At 34.3% G+C, this 21,680-nt stretch overlaps 2 protein-coding genes across 2 annotated transcripts; both read right to left on the reverse strand.

The window, feature by feature from the left end:
- Positions 1 to 2,775: 2,775 nt before the first annotated feature.
- LOC138329559 (sulfotransferase 1B1-like) lies at positions 2,776 to 8,169 on the reverse strand. Its single transcript, XM_069276634.1, has 5 exons — positions 7,812 to 8,169; positions 6,406 to 6,744; positions 5,867 to 5,970; positions 4,412 to 4,598; positions 2,776 to 3,913 (listed from the first exon to the last, which is right to left on the reverse strand). Exons 1-5 carry the CDS (start codon positions 8,011 to 8,013, stop codon positions 3,798 to 3,800), a joined length of 948 nt encoding a protein of 315 aa, XP_069132735.1. The 5' UTR covers positions 8,014 to 8,169; the 3' UTR covers positions 2,776 to 3,797.
- Positions 8,170 to 16,543: 8,374 nt separating this feature from the next.
- LOC138329560 (sulfotransferase 1A1-like) lies at positions 16,544 to 20,690 on the reverse strand. Its single transcript, XM_069276635.1, has 6 exons — positions 20,330 to 20,690; positions 20,034 to 20,239; positions 19,307 to 19,645; positions 17,467 to 17,570; positions 16,964 to 17,150; positions 16,544 to 16,848 (listed from the first exon to the last, which is right to left on the reverse strand). The coding sequence occupies exons 2-6, from the start codon at positions 20,230 to 20,232 to the stop codon at positions 16,736 to 16,738; spliced, it is 942 nt and encodes a 313-aa protein (XP_069132736.1). The 5' UTR covers positions 20,233 to 20,239; positions 20,330 to 20,690; the 3' UTR covers positions 16,544 to 16,735.
- Positions 20,691 to 21,680: the final 990 nt, after the last annotated feature.

A 21,680-nucleotide genomic window follows, 5' to 3' on the forward strand; every position in this document is an offset into this window, starting at 1 on the left:
GAAAGCATCAGTAGAAGGAAAGAAAATATCTATTGAACAAAAAATGAAAAACTAAAACTTCTCAGTGATGAATTAGCTCTAATCGTAATAATAACGATAATAAAGGTGATATAAATGGTACCGTATGATCAAACTTTCATTCATTTAAATGTCAATAAATAATCAGCAAAACATACGCAATCTTTACTAGATGATCGTGTGACGGAAGGTAAAAATGTAAGCATTCTGGCTCATACTTTGATTGTACCGGAAACTAGCTCAGTGAATAAGGACAGTTTCCTTTTTTACTGGTTCCAAATTTTGACATATGTTTGTTTCCAGAAATCGGGGCCTGTTAAAGCGAGCTGACAGTCATCCACCGGGCCTTTATTTATCTAACCGTCAAGTTTATTTTAACATTCCTAATGTTAATAAACACACTATTCGCATCAACATTGAAATTGAAAGTGCTGGGAAACAAAGTCCAAAGTCAACCTTCACACTATTCATTTATTCATATTTGTCAACCTATCAAAACCAGTCGTGTCTCGCGGCGTTAGCTGTTTAGCATTTTAACAGTCTTACAGAATACACTATAGAGCAAACAACATAGAATGTTTTGTCTTAACGAAACGTACCGAAACACAATTAAAGACGCTATACTATTCTTCAAAGTCTCCTACGAGTTTGTTTTCTTAACTAACTCAAGAAACGATACGTGTCACTGAAGAATCAGTTAAAGAATATTTACAACTTATACATTGCATAAAAGTAGCCTGTAAGAAACTCTAGATATTTTTATTAGTGTTTCCAGGATATTATAACAACAGTGCATTCGCCCTATTCCCTGTATGCTGAGCGCTAAGCAGGAGCAGCAACTACCACATTTAAAGACTTTGATGGGTCTCGGCAAGGGGACAGAATCCAGATCATATATAACAGGGGAGAGCGCTCTACAGAACACTAAATGAGAGGCGATGTCAAGGAAGATATTACGAGAAAGGATAATGTCCTAAATTTAGTCACCTTTTACTATCATGCAATAGGGGTAGCAGACACAATTCTAAATCCCTATCTGCAGGGTCAACCATTCAAAGTTTACCTAACGTTTTCGGGTGGGAAGTAACTCGTACAGAAATTATCACGGTCGTGTAAAATAGGTTGGCGTGACCTAAATTAATTAAGTACTACAAAGTTGTCATTCTGACAGTATTGTTTTGAAGAGGTAGGTAACGATCCACATTCAGTAAACGTTACACTGGAATTTATGTCGTGCCTGTCATTATATAGGGCAATCACTCTCCATATGTCAATAAAGACCGCCTGTGATGTTTTTTAATTTCTCTTATGGTTGATGTGTCGACAGGGTTTACTCTGAAGCAACTATAAACCATGTTATACATAGTGGATAGTTTTGCAATAACAATTAGTTGCAATTAGTTTGTGATAGGAATCCCTTGGCTACCTTGTGAATAAGTTGAATACAATTTACAACTCATACATTGCGAAATAGTACACTGTAGGAAACTCAAAAATGTGAAAGAGCGATAATACCCTTAGTAGTCCTCTCATAGAAAAATCATATGCCTTTTTCATATTATACCCTTTATCAGCCGGGGACCCCTATATCAGCCCGGGGGCTGGAGGCCCGAGGGCTGATATAGGTCGAGGGCTGTTAAAGGGTATAACATGTAAAAAGGCATATGATATTATATTTATCATATACATTTTTACTTCTGTTTTCCTAAGCGACGAATGAAATTTAATTAACCAAAAACTCAAAACCATTCGAGTATCTTTAAAAACAAAATTAATAACGTAACTGTTTTCCGATCTTTTTTTTGATTCTGCATGTCTCACACAAACGTATGTGTGTCTGGTGAATCATGATCAGATGCTTCTGTAATTGCTATATCGACTGTATAAGTCTTTCAGTCCCGGCTATCGCCTCTTTTGAACTTGTCATCCCGAACCACTGATTGTCTGCTATCTTGACTTCTGTATATATGGAGTCAACGCAAAATGATTCCGTTCAACTCCATCCGAGGTATTCCGGAGGGGTAGGATAAAGGGGTGCGATAAAGGGTTACCCATGCGATAAAGGGGTACGATAAAGGGGGTACGATAAAGGGGTTACGATAAAGGGGGTACGATAAAGGGGTACGATAAAGGGGGTACGATAAAGGGGGTATGATAAAGGGGTACGATAAAGGGGATACGATAAAGGGGGTACGATAAAGATAAGAGTGATTTGATTAGAAACGTCATTACTGTTTCGTATATATACAATTTGCCAGTATTTAGTAGTAAGTATACGATAAAAAAAACAGTTTTTTCGCTTGAGAGTGGTACATTTCGTATAATAAATACTTCATTCGACGTTTACCTAACGTTTTCGAAAGAAAGATAACTCGTACAGGAAGTATCACACCAAAAGTCAGATGACGTGTGACAAGGGATATGCTAACCCTGTGAATTGTTTTATTTTAAACTTTTCCTTTTTAAGGGTATATGCCTACTCACTATACATGGAATTTATGCTTCCTTTTTGTAAAAAATAAAAAAACCCTTTCCAGTCCAATCTTTTTCCAGTTTTTATTCTAGTGAATGTAATTTCTAACTTCTAATGAATGGAGAGATCACAGAAATCAGAAATAGTCTGTTTATAATGACTTGACTGGAGACCTCTGCCTTAAAGGTAGGATTAGGCCTAATGTTAGGTCATACGAGTTTGGTCTACATTGCTGAAAATGAAGCATCGACATTCATATTTATAACACAAAAAAGAACTACATATATTTTTTTATACAAAATTTAATAAATTCGCATGTTAATATCAACAAAAGAGACGCAGGAACAGTTCAATAGTTTTCTCGTAGAATCCCATCATTGAAGCATTTCCTAAAACTGACAATTCCATTCTGAAATGAACCCGCTTTGCAAGAATTTGTTATTATCAATGTTGATTAAATCATACTTTAGCCTTCAGTAGGATCTTGTTAATGTAAATATATATTTAAAATCGTTAATTTTACTTGGTATTATATATTTGTATGAAACGCTTCAAGTCAACATTAAATTAGCTTAGATTAATGACCAGTAAAATTTCGTTTAAGCGTTGATGTAACTTTTTAAAAAAAATTTCGTTGGAGTATGAAAAAATTTCGCAAACCGTGTGAAGCCGTGTAGGAAACAACGTTTTTCATAACCCGATGACATCAAAAAAATAGTGACATGAACGCTTATTTTTAAAGACTATCAAAAACTAAAAAAAATATTTTTAAGATTATTTGATAAAATAAATTGCATTTTAATGTACGGTTTCATTGGTTTATCAAGGGATTCTTTTTCCGAATCAATACGAATCGTCAATGTCTCTATTGTTGCGTCACGATAACATGTTTTGCGCCATTCTTGATTTGTTTTATACTGTTATGCCAAAAAAGAATTGGCTAATCAGAAAGCCAGATTTAGCATGAAAATTATTATTTAAATTGTGAAGTAGTGACTGGTTATACAGATATTTACTTATTAGAATTATATTTCTTTTTGCGTGACAAAAATGTTATGATGTGACAATTTTGATATCGCGTCCTTTTTTTTACCTGATATCAGCTGATCAAGTGCCGCAGACACGCGGGCTGATATGGCGCGATATCAAAATGGTCATGTAATAACCTCTAAATATACGGCATGTTGTTAGTATATGTAAGCAATATATACAAAATTACTTGTTAATTCTCTTCACAGATTACAATATTTGTAAGTTTATGTCGCTTTTATGTTGTAGCGTCTTGTAAGATAAATAGATAGTTTATCTAATTAAGTTCATATGTAAACTTTAGGTCACTGCCTTCAAACCCTCGTTCCAGCATCTGGTCGAACATTTCATTTTGTGCCACAGTGAACCAGTTCTTCCAGTCTCCCGTGGTACCTTCAAGAACACATAACAAAAAAGACAAAGGTAAAAGTATAAAACAATAAGATACGCTGAAGTACGAGTTACATATGTCGTAATTTTCATGTTCACGAATCAAGAAGAGCTTTTGACATTTTTTCACCACTAAAATTTACTAAAATTCTGATAATGACAATAAGATGCATAGGTTTTAAGAGCTGAACCAGATTTTGGCAGCACTGTTAAATGAGTTCATACGGTCATGAAGAAAATTTCAATTCACGTACGTTTTTACAGTATTATAAGTAAATCTGTTCCTATATGAACATACAGTGCATAATTCTGTATTTTTGTGACTGATGTTTTTAAGGCATCATACACATTTTTTCTGTCCATTTGATTGATTTTAAAGTCAAATTCATCCTACATGATGTCTTAAAATAGATTACCGAATAAAAAATATTATGTCAACATTTTCGCCCAGTTTCGTCACATATTACTGTAAAACTATTCTTCAAACAGCCATGCTATTACCTTTTCTGAATATGAAGTTTTTCTTATTTCTTGAAAACATCGGGATCAGATCCTCTCCTTTCTTGCCTGAAATGGTGGCGTCTGCCAGATTTTTAAATGAGCACTTGTCGGCAATTTCTTGAATGAGTTGAGTGCTCAAGTCTTTGTTCAAAAAGGCTGCTAATCGTGTGATTTCTGCAACTGGATTCTGAAAACAAATCATATGCATAAAGCACCTCTTAATAAATTATTTTGACTTTGTTTATTTATAGTTTTTACTTCTTTCATAGAATAGTGACATTTGGTCAAGGATTTGGTTAAAGTTATATTTCATGCAACATATAATTTCACTGTAACGATATGTCATTTAAACATTTGATATTTGAACATGGATTAGTAACTTCATGATTTTTGCTCCCAAAAAGCGTATGTTGGCCTATAAGAGAGCCGAGATCTAAGGATAATGTATTACTGGTTTTGTAAAAAGCGCCTTCAATCGCCGCCATGAATTCCGAATCGTATCACGTCACTGATATCCACACGACCTGCACGTGGTGAGCTAGCTAACTAGCGTAAGCGCACATGTGTTTGTTTACGTTTTCCTTCTGGCTAATATATTTGAAATATCTAATTCACATATTGCTGTAAAATATTGTGTATATCAAACATTGTAATGTGCGAGCATAATTTCTTTTTAGATCCAGTCTGCTGAGGTCGACCACATGTTATGTTAACGGAAAATTGTTGATATTTTGTTTGGGTTTCACAACTCTCGTGTTACTTCGAGATTGACCCGACGATGTTCGGAAGAGTTCGGAATAACTCGGCATCTTTCTAGCCTATTTTCACGTGTACTCATTTAAAAGATTTTTTACTTTAATAGTTAAAGATGCTCTACCGCCGACACAGCATAAATGATATTAATCATTTGAACAATAATTGGTGTTTAATCGTGTATATATATGCCTAATTAACACAAAAAAAAAATAAATAATATAAAATAATTTATTTCGCCTTTGGTGCATGCGCAATCAGTACTTCATTCCATATGGGATATAGTGTCACGGATTTTTTTTCGGGATGCAATTAATTATTATTCATATTTTTAACTTGAAGTAAAATTTGAAACTCAAACTTTTCAATGGTGGTAATGGTGTAAAGTAAGTAACTTTTGTAACTGAAGAAAAATACTAAATCGTCTGCTCCTGTTTTTTATAGTGAAAAAATACCATTTGTCAGCGGTGGAGCATCTTTAAACACGTCAAGTGCTGCAACTTAATAAAAAGTGGTAAAAGTTTCAACCTCACAGACTAAGAAAAAAGTGTATTAAACTTAAACAGTTTTCTCTATGACAAAAAAGAGCGAAAGTTATAGACCATACAACTTTAATAAAGTATGCTATTATTGAGTTTATAACTGTTCGATGAACCTAATTGATGTTAAAAAAATAAAAAAAAATATTGCATTATATAGTACCTTTTTCAAGTCTTCGTAGAACGCACTATGGACATTTGTTACTGCTTTTGTCTTTTTCGCCTCTTCCCATTCACGTTCGTAATTGATGAAACCTCCATAAAAATCTAGATTAAAAATGTACGATATATACATGTATGACGCTTCACTATGTATGAAATACTTCGAGTGTAATTCTAATATGAAATATTAAATTTTGTCTACTATAAAAGTCGTAAGTGGTATTCGATCTATTCTATTTTTTTTTTATTTTAGATTTCTCTACGTTTCAAACTAAGGGGAGATAATCTAGTGAAAACCAGTGAATACATTTAGCTAAAATGTATCGTATTACATGTATAAGACTATCCTTTGCCTAGTGCCTAGTTTCAATCTCATTTGCATCAATTACATTTTTAAAACGCGATTTATGTCTGTGATAAATACTTAATTATATTAAAACATTGTGCATTTAAGCCTTTGTTTTCTACTGTTGATTTCTTTTTTCGCTTTTTAATGGTACAGCCTATATCTAGTTTTATTTATATGTTTTCTTTACTTACTGTGCCTGTTTTCACACATATCCTGTATGTAGTCACTCCAGGTCCCTGGGAAGTCCTCCTCTGCACAGGCCGCAAATGGGTCGTTCAATGCGTGGTGGTAAAATGATACCATCACATCTTTAGGGTTTCTCGACACATGAATGATTTTATACCCATTCTCTACGTGTTTCTTTGGAAGGTGTCGAAATGCGAAGTGTGTGTTGATGAAACGTGGTGAAGGTAAATCTTTTAATTTATCCATATCAGCAATTTCCAACATGACATCCACTTTACCGGTGCTGGAATATTCGGCTTCTCCCTTAAGTATCATGGAGGCGATCTCGTGTACCCAATGTGTCCCTTAACGGAAATAAATTACTATGTAAGTTCTGATAATCTACTGTTATTTACAGTTTCGTGTCTGAATTGTTTTACGTCCTATTAACAGGCAATATCATTTAAAGACAGGCCAGTTTATTTAAGGAGAAAAGCTGAAATACTCGGAGTAAAAAAACAAAAAAAAAAAAAAAAAAAAAAACCACAAAAAAAAAACAACACACCGACTGCGCCAAATGCCCTGCATGGGATTCAAATTCACGACCCAGAGGTGGAGGGCTTGTGGTAATATGTCGGGACAGCTCAACCACTGGGCATCTTGACAATTTATTTGACAGAATGTTTATTTTTATCATGAACTTCAGATAGCTTTTAACTCATGTCAGTAAGAATCCCAAGATAATAGTCGTCATTGGATCTCGACTAACATGAAAACCATTTCTGTTTTAGCAAAACCGACCTTGATATATGACCTTCAGACATGAAAACCTTTCAATACTCATTAGCATCATTGGACATTTCCAAAGAAATAAATCAGTTGCAAAGAGCGACATAAATATCCATTCATCCATTTTTATAAATGCTACACATGTTACGAGCACAAAATACACAGTGGCGCACCACTCGAAATGGTAACCACGCTCCATTTGCCCTTTGGATTAGTTACATATACTCTTAAATACTAGTTCGCGAGAGGGAGAATATATATAAACATTAAATAGTGTAAATATCCCTTCCACAAATTTTCGCCCACTTGGCCATCTTCAGGTACATAGAAACACAAGAAAAGCTAGGTGAAACCCATCTTGTACGTTTTGATATCAAAAGGTTCAAGATGGATTTCACCTAGCTTTTCTTGTGTTTCTATGTACCTGAAGATGGCCAAGAGGCCGAAAATTTGTGGAAGGGATATTTATAGTATTTAATGTTTACATATAACTACAATCATCGTACATCTTATATATAGATTTTGCTTTCATTTCTTTTTTTCATTTTTAATAATGGTTTCGTTTTCAGTTAACTATTTCAGTGATATATTGGTATTTATATTCTCTGCCTTGGTTAAATATAACTTATGGCGGTTAGCTTACCTGATTTTCCAAATGTACAGAGTAGTATATCGGATTCCTTTGACTCAAAGTTCCTAACAGACTCCATGTGCTTTTCTGTATTAGCCATTAAAGGATCCAATTTCGGTAACATACATCCATCGTAGATAGGGAATTTCATATTCCGTATGGCGTCAAGGGCCTTCTCTTTTTCCTCGGGACTTAATTTCATAAATTGCTCCATCTCTCTCCCGTTAAATACGTCCGATAAATTATAAAGGAAATGACAGTTCGATCATTGTGTATCGTCCTGTATAAACACAGTTTATCGTCGTTTTAACCAGCCAAGTATGTTTCAGCTGAATTACCTCGACGAGTAAGATTATGTAGGTCGGTTACGTAATATAAACAAAAACATTTAAAAAGTTTTGCTTTTACTGCACGCCACTACAACGGCTGCAGACGGTGTGGCAAGTCACGTGTCAAGTAAACATGTACGGTGTGCATGTACAAATTACACATATATTAGATGGTTCATATGTATCTGCACAAATTAAAGAATTACATGTACAAGTAACATACATATTAGGTGTGTGATTGGTCAGGCCGTCTTTGGCCATCGTAAGGAACAGCCAAATCATGTCAAATCATTGTTATCCTTGTTCTAAATCTTGTTTACAAGGCAAGACTCAGCTAGAAGACTTTGTTAGGTCTAAGGTTGATCCTTTTATGTTAAAACAAACATATGCACTTCTTTGTTTGGCGGGACCCAGCTTTTTAACTATACAGACACCTTTATATGTATATTTCATATTCAAGGTCTATAAATCTGGCCGTCTTGTGACACTACTAAATTTAAATAAAATCATTTGTCATTACAACTATAACAAATATGACAATATAGAGTCTCATAATCAGATAATTTTTCTATCATGTGATATATGATCAATGATAAACGCTGTTGAAATGTAATTCGTTTTTTAACACATATGAAAATGGTTGATGTCGGGACCTCGGACAGAATGATGACAGCACGCCAAGGCTCTGATATTTAGCGCAAAGACCTTCTTATGTCAATTAGCTTCATAATAATGACACCAGGGAAGAAATAAAACTTTCATGTACAAATGTTTGTTATTCATATCTATGTATCATTCATTTTCTCACCACATCTATTTAAATTTCACGTCTCAATCCGTCGGTATGTGTGGAGTATATGTGCTTTTTTAAAGCTGATTGGCTTTTAAAAAAAATATATATGCTTATAATTAGAATCAGCCGCTTGTCGTGGTGTTTTGTACAGTTATATGTTTATGTTAAATGAAATGTTAAATAATACTAAATGAAAGAGCTTTGTAAAATGCTGGTAGGATGGCATCCATCGATAATTGTGTGACTGAGTATAACGTCCAAGGCCTTCCCCTTTTACTAGGGACATAACTTCAGCTGATCCACCTAAATCCTGTAACAAACACTTTGAGAAATACAAAACAAAATGCACGCTTATAGAATACGCAATTGATCCTTCTTTTAGCTTTGTGCAGTATTTAAATTCAAATTGACAAGGTCTATCGCTTGCAAATTATGTAATTGCCTTTCCTGTGAACCTGCAGCTATGCAGACCCATTTGTTCACCTACTTCTCATATGCACGATGTCATTGCCCTATTCCCCGATGCACATGATAAATAGAAGCGAACTATTTTGTACTCTGAGCCAGCCATGCATGCAACAAATTAAATGCGTATTTATTGTAATGATAACTAGAAATGCTACATAAGAAGCCTGGTTAGTGTGCATATAAATGATGTTGTTTTTTTAATTATTATTTTGAAACAAGGATATTTGCCATCGTATACTGCAATATATCTGCTTAAGGAAGCGTTTTACATAACGTTTTAAAAATTTTGTTTTTGATAGAAGTCTAGGATTTGTTACAGTACTGTTGATTATGGTTCATTATTAATCGAGTACTTTCGTGATAATTATAGGATTATCAGATATCATCAAAGCTGTATTGAACAAATATGGTGTATGGAAGCCTGGCGACGAATGAAATTCAACTCGAAAGAAGGGATATCATTTAAGGCTGTTTTACGACCACTCAATGATAAGCAAAATATTTTACACGGCAATACATAAATACATATATACTATTCAGAATATTTATTTACATTTTCGTTTAAAAAGGAAACCCTGTCATACACCTCTACTGGGCAACATTAATTTGGCCACAGCACAGACCCCTGGGACCTTTTCAATTTTTAACGACCTGCGAAAGACAATGATCACAAATCAAAATGTTAATATTGCATAAGTTGGGATGCACTTCCGGTTATGACGTCATCAAGATGGCCGCAAGCTCGAATTTCACTAAAAAATGAAAAATGGTCATAACATTGCCATTTTTAAACCGAAGTAGGTAAATGAGGTATCTAAATGACCACAATAGAACAGCAAACACATATCAGAACCATTCATTTAATTCAAAATACGGATGATCTTTACGCAGGAAATGAAAAAATCGGATTTTAAGCTCAAAAATTGTATTTTTTAGCACATTTTTCATACATGTATTTGGCTTGATGCAACAAAATGTTTTCCGACAACAATCTATAAGTTTTAATAAGGTTTTCGACCACATATCAACTTATCAATCAGTTTAAATAACAACAACAACAAAAACCAATGTTAACATTGTATAAGTTCCGGTTATGACGTCATCAAAATGGTCGCCATCTCGAATTTCACTAAGAAGTAAAAACATTGACATTTTTCAACTGAAGTAGACAAATGAAGTTTCATAATGATCACAATAGAACAAAAAATAATCCAACATATGTAGTGAATTGTACACAGGAAATGAAAAAAATTGATTTTAAGATCAAATAACATGGTAATTTTTTAGCATTTTTTCATATTTGGCTTGACGCAGCAAAATTTTTTTCATGCAACAAATTATTATTCGTAATCTGTTATTTGATCTGTTGTCAATCAGTAGAAATTACAACAAAATTATACAGAAATGCGAAAGAGAATTATTGTTATACTATCGTTTGGTTTACAGAACATCACTAGATGCATATACAGGGCATATGATTTTTATCTACGTGGGACTTCAATATAATCGATTTTCGTGTTCGAAATTTTGTAGACTAGTAGCGTCTCAAACTGAATTATTATAGTAAATACAGCTATATGGTATCAAATCAAAACTGTGGAAAACTGTTATTTCGCAAATACCTTGACACTTTCCGAAACGCTTTGTATCTTTTACAATGAGCATATCCATTGTTATGTCAGATTGTTACACATATTACACATATCACATATTTCTTTCACTAGTTCTCTGTATTCAATGGCAATGAGGTAATGAGCTTTTGTGGCATTACATTACCGGGTTACCATCGTGGTTTTAACTTGTCAACCGTCGATGGCCAGAGTTAACATAAGAAACATCGGTTTCAGGGATGTGGGAGCTCTTCCTGTTTCCAACCTAGTGATTCACATATTGTATATGATGTTCCAGACTTCCCCGGCATGATGGAAATGGACACCATATCCACATTTTGCGAAGGATTGGTATGGTTCTCCTTAATTCGTATGAAGCACAATTCCTCATTCTTGTGAACTGTAAGTGACCATAGATGGCACAAGTGGATTCTTTGAGGTGATGAATGAGGTCTGCAGTGAAGTTCCACTATTTGCCAAGTCTGGAAAGCAGTGTAGAGAACTTTTTTCTTGAGAGTCTTCAATGGTCTCTTGACACATACACCGGATGTGACACAACCAGCACCTTCAAGGGAGTGGGAAAAGTCAGACCAATTAAAACATCTAACATTTATGGCCTCATTAATGACCTCGGTGATATCACCTGTTTAATTTATGGTCGAACGAGGGTCCACAAGATGAATGGTACTTCATACGAATTATGGAACTATGTGCTAAAGAACCAGAGGATAGAGTAGTGAGGCGAGAAAGCACACACAATGATAATGTTTATCATTAAGAACCTGTGAAAGAAATACGTGACCCGGTAGTAACCATCTGAAATTTTGCTTATGCTATGCATAGGAAATAAACAATGAATGTGCTCATTTCGAAAGACACAAATGTACTGGAAACTGTTAATGATATTAACGGGAAAACAGGCTTAGCTTAGGTTACATTTGTTTCGCAATGAGTTGGTGTTGTGCTGTAATAATTATTTTTGAGACGCTGCAAATTTCCAAAATTTCAAACATGAGAATGGAATATGTGAAACTGTGTCCCATCTAGATATTCCGTCAACTTTACATTTTTTTTAAACTTATAAATAGTCAATAGTCAATGTTCTATTTAAGGAAATTATAATTCACCAGGTAACTGTTGTGTCAGCCTTTTGAAAAGTTCGAAAAATAGCATATGCCTATTACATATACGCACCCGGTGATGCATTTCTATAAATTTTGGTTTTGTTGATATTTTGACTGATTGATAAGAGATAAAATAACTGATTACGAATAATAATTTGTTGTTGGGAAACATTTTAGCTGCGTCAAGCCGAATATGAATAGTTTGCTGAAAAATCACCATGTTTAGCTTAAAATCGTTTTTTTTTTCATTTCCTGCGTATATTGGATCATTTGGTCCTGACATGTATTTTTTGTTCTAATGTGGTCATTTTGATAACTCATTTGTCTACTTCAGTTGGAAAATGTCAATGTTATGACTATTTTCATTTTTTAGTAAAATTCGAGATGGCGGCCATATTGATGACGTCATTACCGCGACTTGTACTATGTTAACATTGTTTGATTTGTTGTTTTTGTTTAAACTGATTAATGAGAGGTCAAAAAACTGATTAGAAATAATAGTTTGCTGTTGGGAAACATTTCTGCTGCGTCAAGCCAAATATGAAAAAATTGTTGAAAAATCGCTGTTTTTTTCATTTCCTGCGTATAAATCACTACTTTTATATTAGATTATTAGGTTCTGGTATGTATTTTTTGTTCTATTGTGGTCATTTTGATAACTCATTTGTCTACTTCAGTTGAAAAATGTCAATGTTATGACTATATTTCATTTTTAGTGAAATTCGAAATGGCGGCCATCTTGATGACGCCATAACCGGAAGTTCATCCCAACTTATGTAATGTTAAGAAAAATATTGGTTCGGAGAATTGGGGTCGGGGTGGGGGTGCATGTGGGACCCTCCTAGCCCATGGTCTATTAGTTTTAAGAAAATTGGTTTGTGGGCAAAGGACCTGTTACACCTACTATTGAATTTTGCCCACGAACCAATTTAACAGAACCCAGGTGCATTTTGTAGTACTATGACAGAGAACCTGTAAGATACCTTTAAAACATTCAAAAATCCCCAGGGGCTTGTGCTAGGGATGATTTAATGTTGCCATCGCGAGGTATACACCAGGGTTCCCTTTTAGGTCCAAAACTATATCAAATTAATGTTCAATTTCAAAAACCGATATCATGTTCTCAAAAGTATACATTTTCGCAAATTTTGACTGAACATACGTAACTTAAGAATTTGAAATTATTTTTTACATGTTCTTGAAACCAAAAAATAGCCAAATTTGGAGGTCTAATTTTAGCAATATCAAATTTTCACCAAAATGGTACACCCACTTCCAGTTCTTGTACACCAAAATATTTAGATACTTTTTAGCACATAATGTTAGAAAACTATATTCAAAATTTCAAAAAAATCCATGACCGGTAAAGTTGTCATCTAAAAGACAAATTACCGTGGGGTAGTTTTTTCAAGAAAAATCATATATCCTTATATGGCTCATATAATGATAATTAGAGGGTGCAAACTAATATATTTCTATCAAAATGATATGTTTTCATTAATAGAATGATTTTCTGATAATATTAGCGCTGAAATGTTATTATTTAGCGCATTAAGAAAACAATATTTAATCTTAAACCCCAAATGATAGAGTACATACTTCTATAGAAGATTTGTAGCTGAGCATAGTTTTAACGGAAATAGTTTACCTACTTCCGGTTCTTGTATACCAAAAATATAAATGTTAATCTTTAGAACATTATGTAAGAAACCCATGTTCAAAATTTCCAAAAAATCCTTGACCGTTAAAGTTGTTAACTGAATGGTTAATTACCGTAGGATAGTTTTTTTAAAAGAAAAATCATATATATATAATGACATATCGAAGGGTGCAAAGTATGATATTTCTTTTAAAATGATATGTTTTCATTAATAGAATGGATTTTTGAAAAATTTGGGCACTGAAATGTTATTATTTAGTGACTAAGAAAAAAAATGTTTTCTAAAATCCCAAAAGATAGGGTTCTTCTATAGAAGATTTTAAGCCAAACAGAGGTTTAGTTTACTTACATCCGGTTCTTGTACACCAGAAAAGCAATACTGTTTTAGAACAGTTAACAAATAAACTTTGGTCAAAATTATAGAAAAGATCTGACATTAGCAAAGGATTCATGTATGCATTACTAAGTTGAAGATGTAGACATCATTGTCAAATGGTGACGATGAATTGGCCAAGCGTGTTGCAGATGATCCAGATATGTCTCAAAGAGCAAAGGGCGAACGGCAGAAGCTTGAAGCTTCAGAAATTTCTTTTCCAAAGCTAGATTTGGATCACCTAGAAACTCTGGCTTGTGGAACCTATCAGCTGAAACTTGCATCAGATTACATTACAGAACCCCAGCCAATGATGATTATGAGATATGCGTGTACCAACATGCAAACAACATCATCTGAGGTCAAATTCACTCTCGCCATTAGTCTCAAACTAAGTTTATTGTCTGGATCTAGTTTAATCATGGTGCAATTGATGACCCTGTGATGACCTACTATTGCATATGTCCTGCTGACAAAAGGTCATCAGGAACGCGTGTCCATGTGACATTCATACTGTATTACCTGGGCTATTATGCCCATCTGTCAATATTTAAAATTAAGAAATGAATTTAACATACATTTGTTTACATTTTCACTGCAGTCACACCTTACCAAGCGCAGTTTGCATTCATATAGGCTATGAACCTCAGTGTTTATTATGATTTCATCATCATTGTGACGTCACAATTGCATGCCAGCAATCACGAAAAACGGCTGTTCCATCCATGACGATAACAAATGATTTATTCTTTATAGATGCATGCAAAATCCCTTGGGATTTCATTATAAAATTATAACCAAATTTAATATAAGCATGGAACGTATTTCAGTTGGCATTCATAGCCAATACGAATGCCAACTGGACAGAGATGAATTCAACATGAAGCGCTAGCGCGTTTATGGAATTTCCCTCTGTCCAGTTGGCATTCAAGTTGGCTATGAATGCCAACTGAAAGACGTTCAATGTTCAATAAAATGTCAAGTGACATCTAACGGTTGACATAAAATTGGTAACTTCAATGCAGAAGCAATAACTTCTCTACTTAAGCTCCTGGATTTATGATTTCCTACACTTTTATTGTGGACGGGATTCCAAGCATACTTGTTTCTAATCTCAATAATATACTAAATTATGATTTTGTTATGGGAAGAATATTCGTAGAAGCTTTCAAAATTATACAGCTTTTCCTTTGCTAATTTTCCAGTATTTTGACCATAGTTTATTAGCATTATCTGTGTTTTTGGGTGTACAAGAACTTGAAGTATGTGAACTACTTCCATTAAAACTCTGTTTTGCTTAAAAGCTTCTATAATAGAACCCCACCGTTTTGGGTTTTAGATTACATATTGTTTGCTTATATGCACTGTATAATAACATTTCACTGCCCAAAATAATCGAGAATTCATTCTATTAATGATACATATCATGTCAATAGAAATATTATACTTTGCACTCTTTGATTTGTCATTATATGAGCAATGTAAATATATATAATTTTTCTAGAATAAAAACTATCCCACGGTAATTAACCATTCAGTTGACAACTTTACCGGTCAAGGATTTTTTTGGAAATTTTGAACATAGGTTTCTTACATAATGTTCAAAAGAGTTACTGTATCTTATTGGTGTACAAGAACCGGAAGTAGGTAAACTAACTACTTCCGTTAAAACTCTATTCAGCTACAAATCTTCTATAGAAGTACCCTATCTTTTGGGGTTTAAGATTAAATATTTTTATCTTAATGCGCTAAATAATATCATTCCAGTGCCTAATATTATCAGAAAATCATTCCATTAATAAAAACCTATCATTTTAATAGAAATATGATAGATTGCACCCTTTAATTTATATGAGTCATATAAGGATATGTGATTTTTCTCGACAGGTCCTCTCAATTGTTCGAGATAGTGGTCATTCAAAGGCCCACTACCTATCCGAAGCAAACATAAAGGTTTCTTAAAAGCAGTAATAACGTCAGAAAATATATACCGATTGTCAAAGATGAGCTTAAAACACAAAACATATGCAAGATTTCCTGCGTAATACATGATAACAGTGGAGAGTCATTTCGCTGTTTTGCCGTCTGGCCCAGTGATAGTCAACTACCGCGCGGTATTTAGGACGACGGCGGGAAACATAAGACGATCCACGTTATAAAAATTAACGTTTTGTTTATTTTAATAAAATTGTTCAGAGGGTGATGATACGTGTAGCATTAACGGTAAGTTAATGCTACACGTAACTTTTGCGACTCTACAAATTTATCGATTTCGTTATACATTCTCATTTTAAAAATTAAAAGCCGTTTCGGAAAGGTGGGCCTTTAAAACAACTAAATTTAATCTCGTCGTTGTAGTACAAATCGCGAAAATAACCAACTATAAGTTATTATATCATTCATACAACCTTTTATTATAGACAATTGACACCCAATATTTATAATTAGTAGTAAAATGACATGGTTAATTATCAAATGGGTGCAATAAAATTCAGATAAAGTCCATTCGCAAATTTTGAAGTCGATGTCCTTTAACTATCTTAAAAGCATCTTCCAGAACGAAACACTTCTAAGTTCTTCTAAAGTTCATACGTATACTTTAGGTCAATGCCTTTAAACCCTCGTTCCAGCATTTGGTCGAACATTTCATTTTGTGCCACAGTGAACCAGTTCTTCCAGTCTCCTGTTGTACCTGCCAAAAATATTTTTAATGGAAATTGCAAAATAATAGTATTGATTTACTTTAATTTGAGAAATTGAGAAACACAACAAATCTCTATATCTGCTTATAATAAAGTCACTCATACCTTTTCTGAAAATGAAGTTTTGTTTATTCTTTGAAATCATTGGGACGATATCTGCTCCTTTCTTGCCTGAAATTGTGGCCTCCGAAAGACTCTTAAATGAGCATTTGTCGGCAATTTCCTGAATTAGCTGAGGGCTCAATTCTTTGTTCAAAAATGCTGCTAGACGTGTGATTTCCGCAACTGGATTCTGAAATTAACATTTTACATTAAGTTTATGAAATATACAACTCTTTAAATGAGATATGTTTTTGTACGTTTTCCTTGTATCCCGGTCAAATTAAGCTGATAACAAGGAATCGTGGTTTTCGGTTTACCAATAGAACGAATATACAATGTACGTACCCGTCCAACTTTACCTTTCGGCCGACAACATTATCTGTCAAAAAATCTTTTGAGCTACAATATTGCAGCTATTTTACCAATAGTGTGTATTTAACATCTGCATATGTTAATGTTTGTTTATGCTATAACAGTTACCGCTAAATGAATTATAAATCAGATACCTTTTTTAAGTCTTCGTAGAATACACTATGTACATTTGTTATTGCTTTTGTCTTTTTCGCCTCTTCCCATTCACGTTCGTAATTGACGAAACCTCCATAGAAATCTGGAATACATTGCTCGGTTTTTTATAAGGCATGACATAGAATATAATTGCTACCTTCATTGAGGAAACAGTGAACGCTTTAAATGTTGTTTATTAATACTATATAAAACTAGGATCCTACTTTAATCTTGCCCTCCTGAATGCTAATACCAATGTTGCAGTTAATGCTAGATTAGAACAACGAAAACAGACTACGAACAGAACAACTTTTCATAACAACATGGAATTTTGTGTAATCTACGTGCACTCACAACTGTGATATCTTGAGCTATGTAACTACAACTGCCTGTTATCAACTTCAATATGTGTATGGGAACATTGTTAGAGGAATTCGCATTGCTTATCGCAGTGAATAAGACAGAATTAATCACTGTGAGCAAAGCGGTTTGATATTTATATTAATGTAAACTCACTCTGTAAATAAATTGTAAATACAGTAGTTGACTGTCTCCCTGGTTTATTCAGCATCTTTGGTGGCAGCTGGTTTATTCAGCATCTTTGGTGGCAGCGGTGGGGTAAATCGTTCCTTTGTACTAGGTAGATTACCGTTGAGTTTAGTAAAATATTATCAAAATAGAAGTAACGATTTTCCTTACTCTGTCTTCATATTGAAAGGAATGGAGTACATTCTGGTCGGAAGGAGATAAGGAAGAAGATAGCTTCTGTAGTCAAGGTAAGTGAGCATGCTTATTCACTCGCTCTCTTCATTTACGTTATTTTGTTTGTCGGACATTAGAGACCCCGCGATTATAGTGGGGTCGATCGTGTCCAGAGACTCTGTATGAGGAATTATCGTGAACATTTCAACCCTTAAAGATGCTCTACCGCTGATAAATGGTATATTTTCAAAAACAAACAGGAGCAGACGGTTTAGTATTTTTCTTCAGTTACAAAAGTTACGTACTTTACACCATTACCATGTTCTATTGAAAAATTTGAGCTTCTAATTTTACCTCAAGTAAAAAATATGAAAAATAATTAATTGCATCCCGAAAAAATCCGTGACACTATATTCAATATGGACTGATTGCACATGCACCACAGGTAAAATAAATTATTTTATATTATTTTTTGTGTTAATTAGGCATATATATATACACGATTAAACACAAATTATTCAAAATAAATATCATTTATACTCTGTTGGCGGTGGAGCATTTTTAATATATATAGATAAGGAGAGTAAGTGAGACTGAATGAATCAGTTGTATATTACTGTAAATTAATTTTGTAAACAAATTGTAAATATTGTAGTTGATTGCCCCCCTAGTTTATGCAGCTTTATCACATTTCTCCCCAACTACAATGTTTTTGTGGCAACGGTGGAATAATTCGTGTATGCGATGTTGCTTTGTATTGACAGGTAGATTACAATGTATCACCGGATTTAGTAAATTATCATCAAAATAGGAGTTAGAATGCTTGATCCGATTTCTTGCCTTACGACTTTTCTTACTCTGTCTTCATTTTGAAAGGAACGGAACACATTCTGGTTCTAGGGAGGTAAGGAAGAAGTTGGTGTGTGCATCATCATCACTGTTCTACCACACTACACTAACTTCGCCATGCGAGAATAGTACATGTATACCCCGTCATATTTTTTATTAAGTTAATCAAATTAAGTTATAAGCATTTTATTACTTTGCTTATTTTCACATATATCCTTATTATCGATAAACCAAATACATTGATGGTTTATGTTTATGTAGGTATTTAGATTTAATCAGCTTACTTACTGTGTCTGTTTTCACACATATCCTGTATGAAGTCACTCCAGGTTCCAGGGAAGTCCTCCTCTGTACATGCTGTTGTGGGGTCATTCTTCATGTGGTTGTAGAATGATACCATCACATCTTTAGGGTTTCTCGACACGTGGATGATTTTATACCCACTCTCTACGTGTTTCTTTGGGATATGACGAAATGGCAGGTGTGTATTGATGAAACGTGGAGATGGAAGATCGGTCATTGTTTCTATATCCGCAGCTTCCATCATGACACCAGCTTTATGTCCTTTGGTATACTCTGCTCCTTCTTGTAGGATCATGGACACGATCTCGTGCACCCAGTGTGTCCCTGGGTAATGAAGAAATAATATACACATAATTAGAATTTTAAACTTTCTAAGTAATCTATCGCTGGACATACGTTATACTTTCATGGTGAAACGGCATTCGGCTACCAATCTAAAATTAAAATGATATATATAATTAATAAAATTAATCGGTCTCCGTAATCTACAAAGGAAGTATCTGTAGGCCGTTGATTGGTTATTTGTTTTCTCTTGAACTGCCTTAAGTTTTGGCATGTTCCAGAAGTGTATATAACGATAGAGTTTTAATCCCTGGAGTATCGATGATGTGCTAGCATTAGTAATCTGACCTAGATTGTCATAACTAACGATAACAATCTATAAGTGAATCGCCTGTCTAACTTTATCATCATATTATAACGGTCAACTTACCTGCTTTTGCATATGTACAGAGTAGTATATCTGATTCCTTTGACTCAAAGTTCCTAACGCTTTCCATGTGCTTCTCTACATTAAACATTGTGGAAGGGAATTTCGGCAGTAAATATCCATCGTAGACTGGATGTTTCTGACTCCGTATAGCTTCCAAGGCCTTCTCCCGTTCCTCAGGGCTAAGTTTTAAAATATCCATCTTACTCCTGCAAAATATTCACGGAAAATGTTCAAGCTTGATCACTGCATATCACTACATGTTTAAATATAGTACAGATGGTAAACGATACACATACCTTTATCGTCCAGGGAGTGTTGTCCGTACCTGCCTGTAGTTTTACTGGGCCGGCTTTGTAACTGATGTTTCCGACATTAACTCGCTGACAAAGAAAAAGAACTTTTGACACGTAGAGGTCAATATATATGTGTGTCCAATTTATTCACCTCCTTGTGTGTACAAACTATTAGCAAGCCGTAGAGGTCAATATATATGTATGTCCCATTTATTCACCTCCTAGTGTTTACAAACTATTAGCAAGCCGTAAAGGTCAATATATATGTGTGTCCCATTTATTCACCTTCTTGTGGGTACAACCTATTAGCAAGCCTCCATTCTTAATGTATACAAGAGGCATGATCGCCATAGTTTTCTCTTATGCACAGTAGGCGAACTCCACTGTATAAATACTGGATGTTGCGACCGCCGAAGCGAGAGATTAAAAAACAGATTAGCGGGTACTGATATATTCATTGTGTGTTTTAATTATTCTAAGGACTTTATATATCGTGTTATATATCAAAATAGATTCAGCGATTATTTATTTAACTCTCGCAATCGGTATAACTATATATATATATTGATAACCACTTCATAATCGTGAATAATCAACCATTAATCAACAACACTGGTCATAACGGAATTGACTGTATGGTTTGTAGTGATTATACTGTCGATTGCTAGAGATTTGCTGTATGTGTCTCCTCGAACTTTCATCGTATTAGATACATATACATGTACCAGTGTTGTGTATATTATATTAAGACACATTGAATTAATGACACTATGCAATTTAAATTAAACTTCATTTTAAATCTTAATCACACGTATATAACGAATACAAAATGACGACAAACGCATACACGGGGTATATCTATAGTATTTACGACGATATTGATAATTATTGATGTAAGATATGTCTCAATAATTTAATTTTTTCCGTCAAAAGGGCCCCGGGGGCTGGGTCACCCGAGGTTCCTCACAAAACAAACAAATAAAATAATCAAAGAAGCATCTGAACTAATACTGTAAATACCATCCTCGATACTCCAGGGGTTCCGATCACTTACGATCTCTACACCCCTGGACTATCTCATTGTAAAAATGAAGGCAGCTCAGGTGAACAGATCTGAACCAATCACAGACCTGCAAAGATTTCCTTTGAAGACTACAGAGAGAGCGACGCCCAACTTCAAAGCCACACAGTCAACCACAGTGTACCGTTATACGGCTCTTTTGATGTACATCAAAGGACTAAATTACCTGTTCTGTTCTGTTGCCTCCAGTTTTACTACGAGATAGTCCAGGGGTGTAGAGATCGTAAGTGATCGGAACCCCTGGAATATCGAGGATGTGTAAATACAGGCAAT

Source organism: Argopecten irradians, chromosome 8 (genome assembly GCF_041381155.1).
Source record: "Argopecten irradians isolate NY chromosome 8, Ai_NY, whole genome shotgun sequence".
Lineage (NCBI taxonomy): Eukaryota > Metazoa > Mollusca > Bivalvia > Pectinida > Pectinidae > Argopecten > Argopecten irradians.

Bases quoted from the DNA above. Each gene is read 5' to 3' on its own strand.
- LOC138329559 (XM_069276634.1), bottom strand. From the start codon at position 8,013: ATGGAGCAATTTATGAAATTAAGTCCCGAGGAAAAAGAGAAGGCCCTT. The intron at 6,745-7,811 runs GTAAGCTAACCG...ATTTCCGTTAAG, and splicing joins CTGTACATTTGGAAAATCAG to GGACACATTGGGTACACGAG. The intron at 4,599-5,866 runs GTACTATATAAT...ATTTGTTTTCAG, and splicing joins TCTACGAAGACTTGAAAAAG to AATCCAGTTGCAGAAATCAC.
- LOC138329560 (XM_069276635.1), bottom strand. From the start codon at position 20,232: ATGGATATTTTAAAACTTAGCCCTGAGGAACGGGAGAAGGCCTTGGAA. The intron at 19,646-20,033 runs GTAAGTTGACCG...TTCATTACCCAG, and splicing joins CTGTACATATGCAAAAGCAG to GGACACACTGGGTGCACGAG. The intron at 17,151-17,466 runs GTATCTGATTTA...TGTTAATTTCAG, and splicing joins TCTACGAAGACTTAAAAAAG to AATCCAGTTGCGGAAATCAC.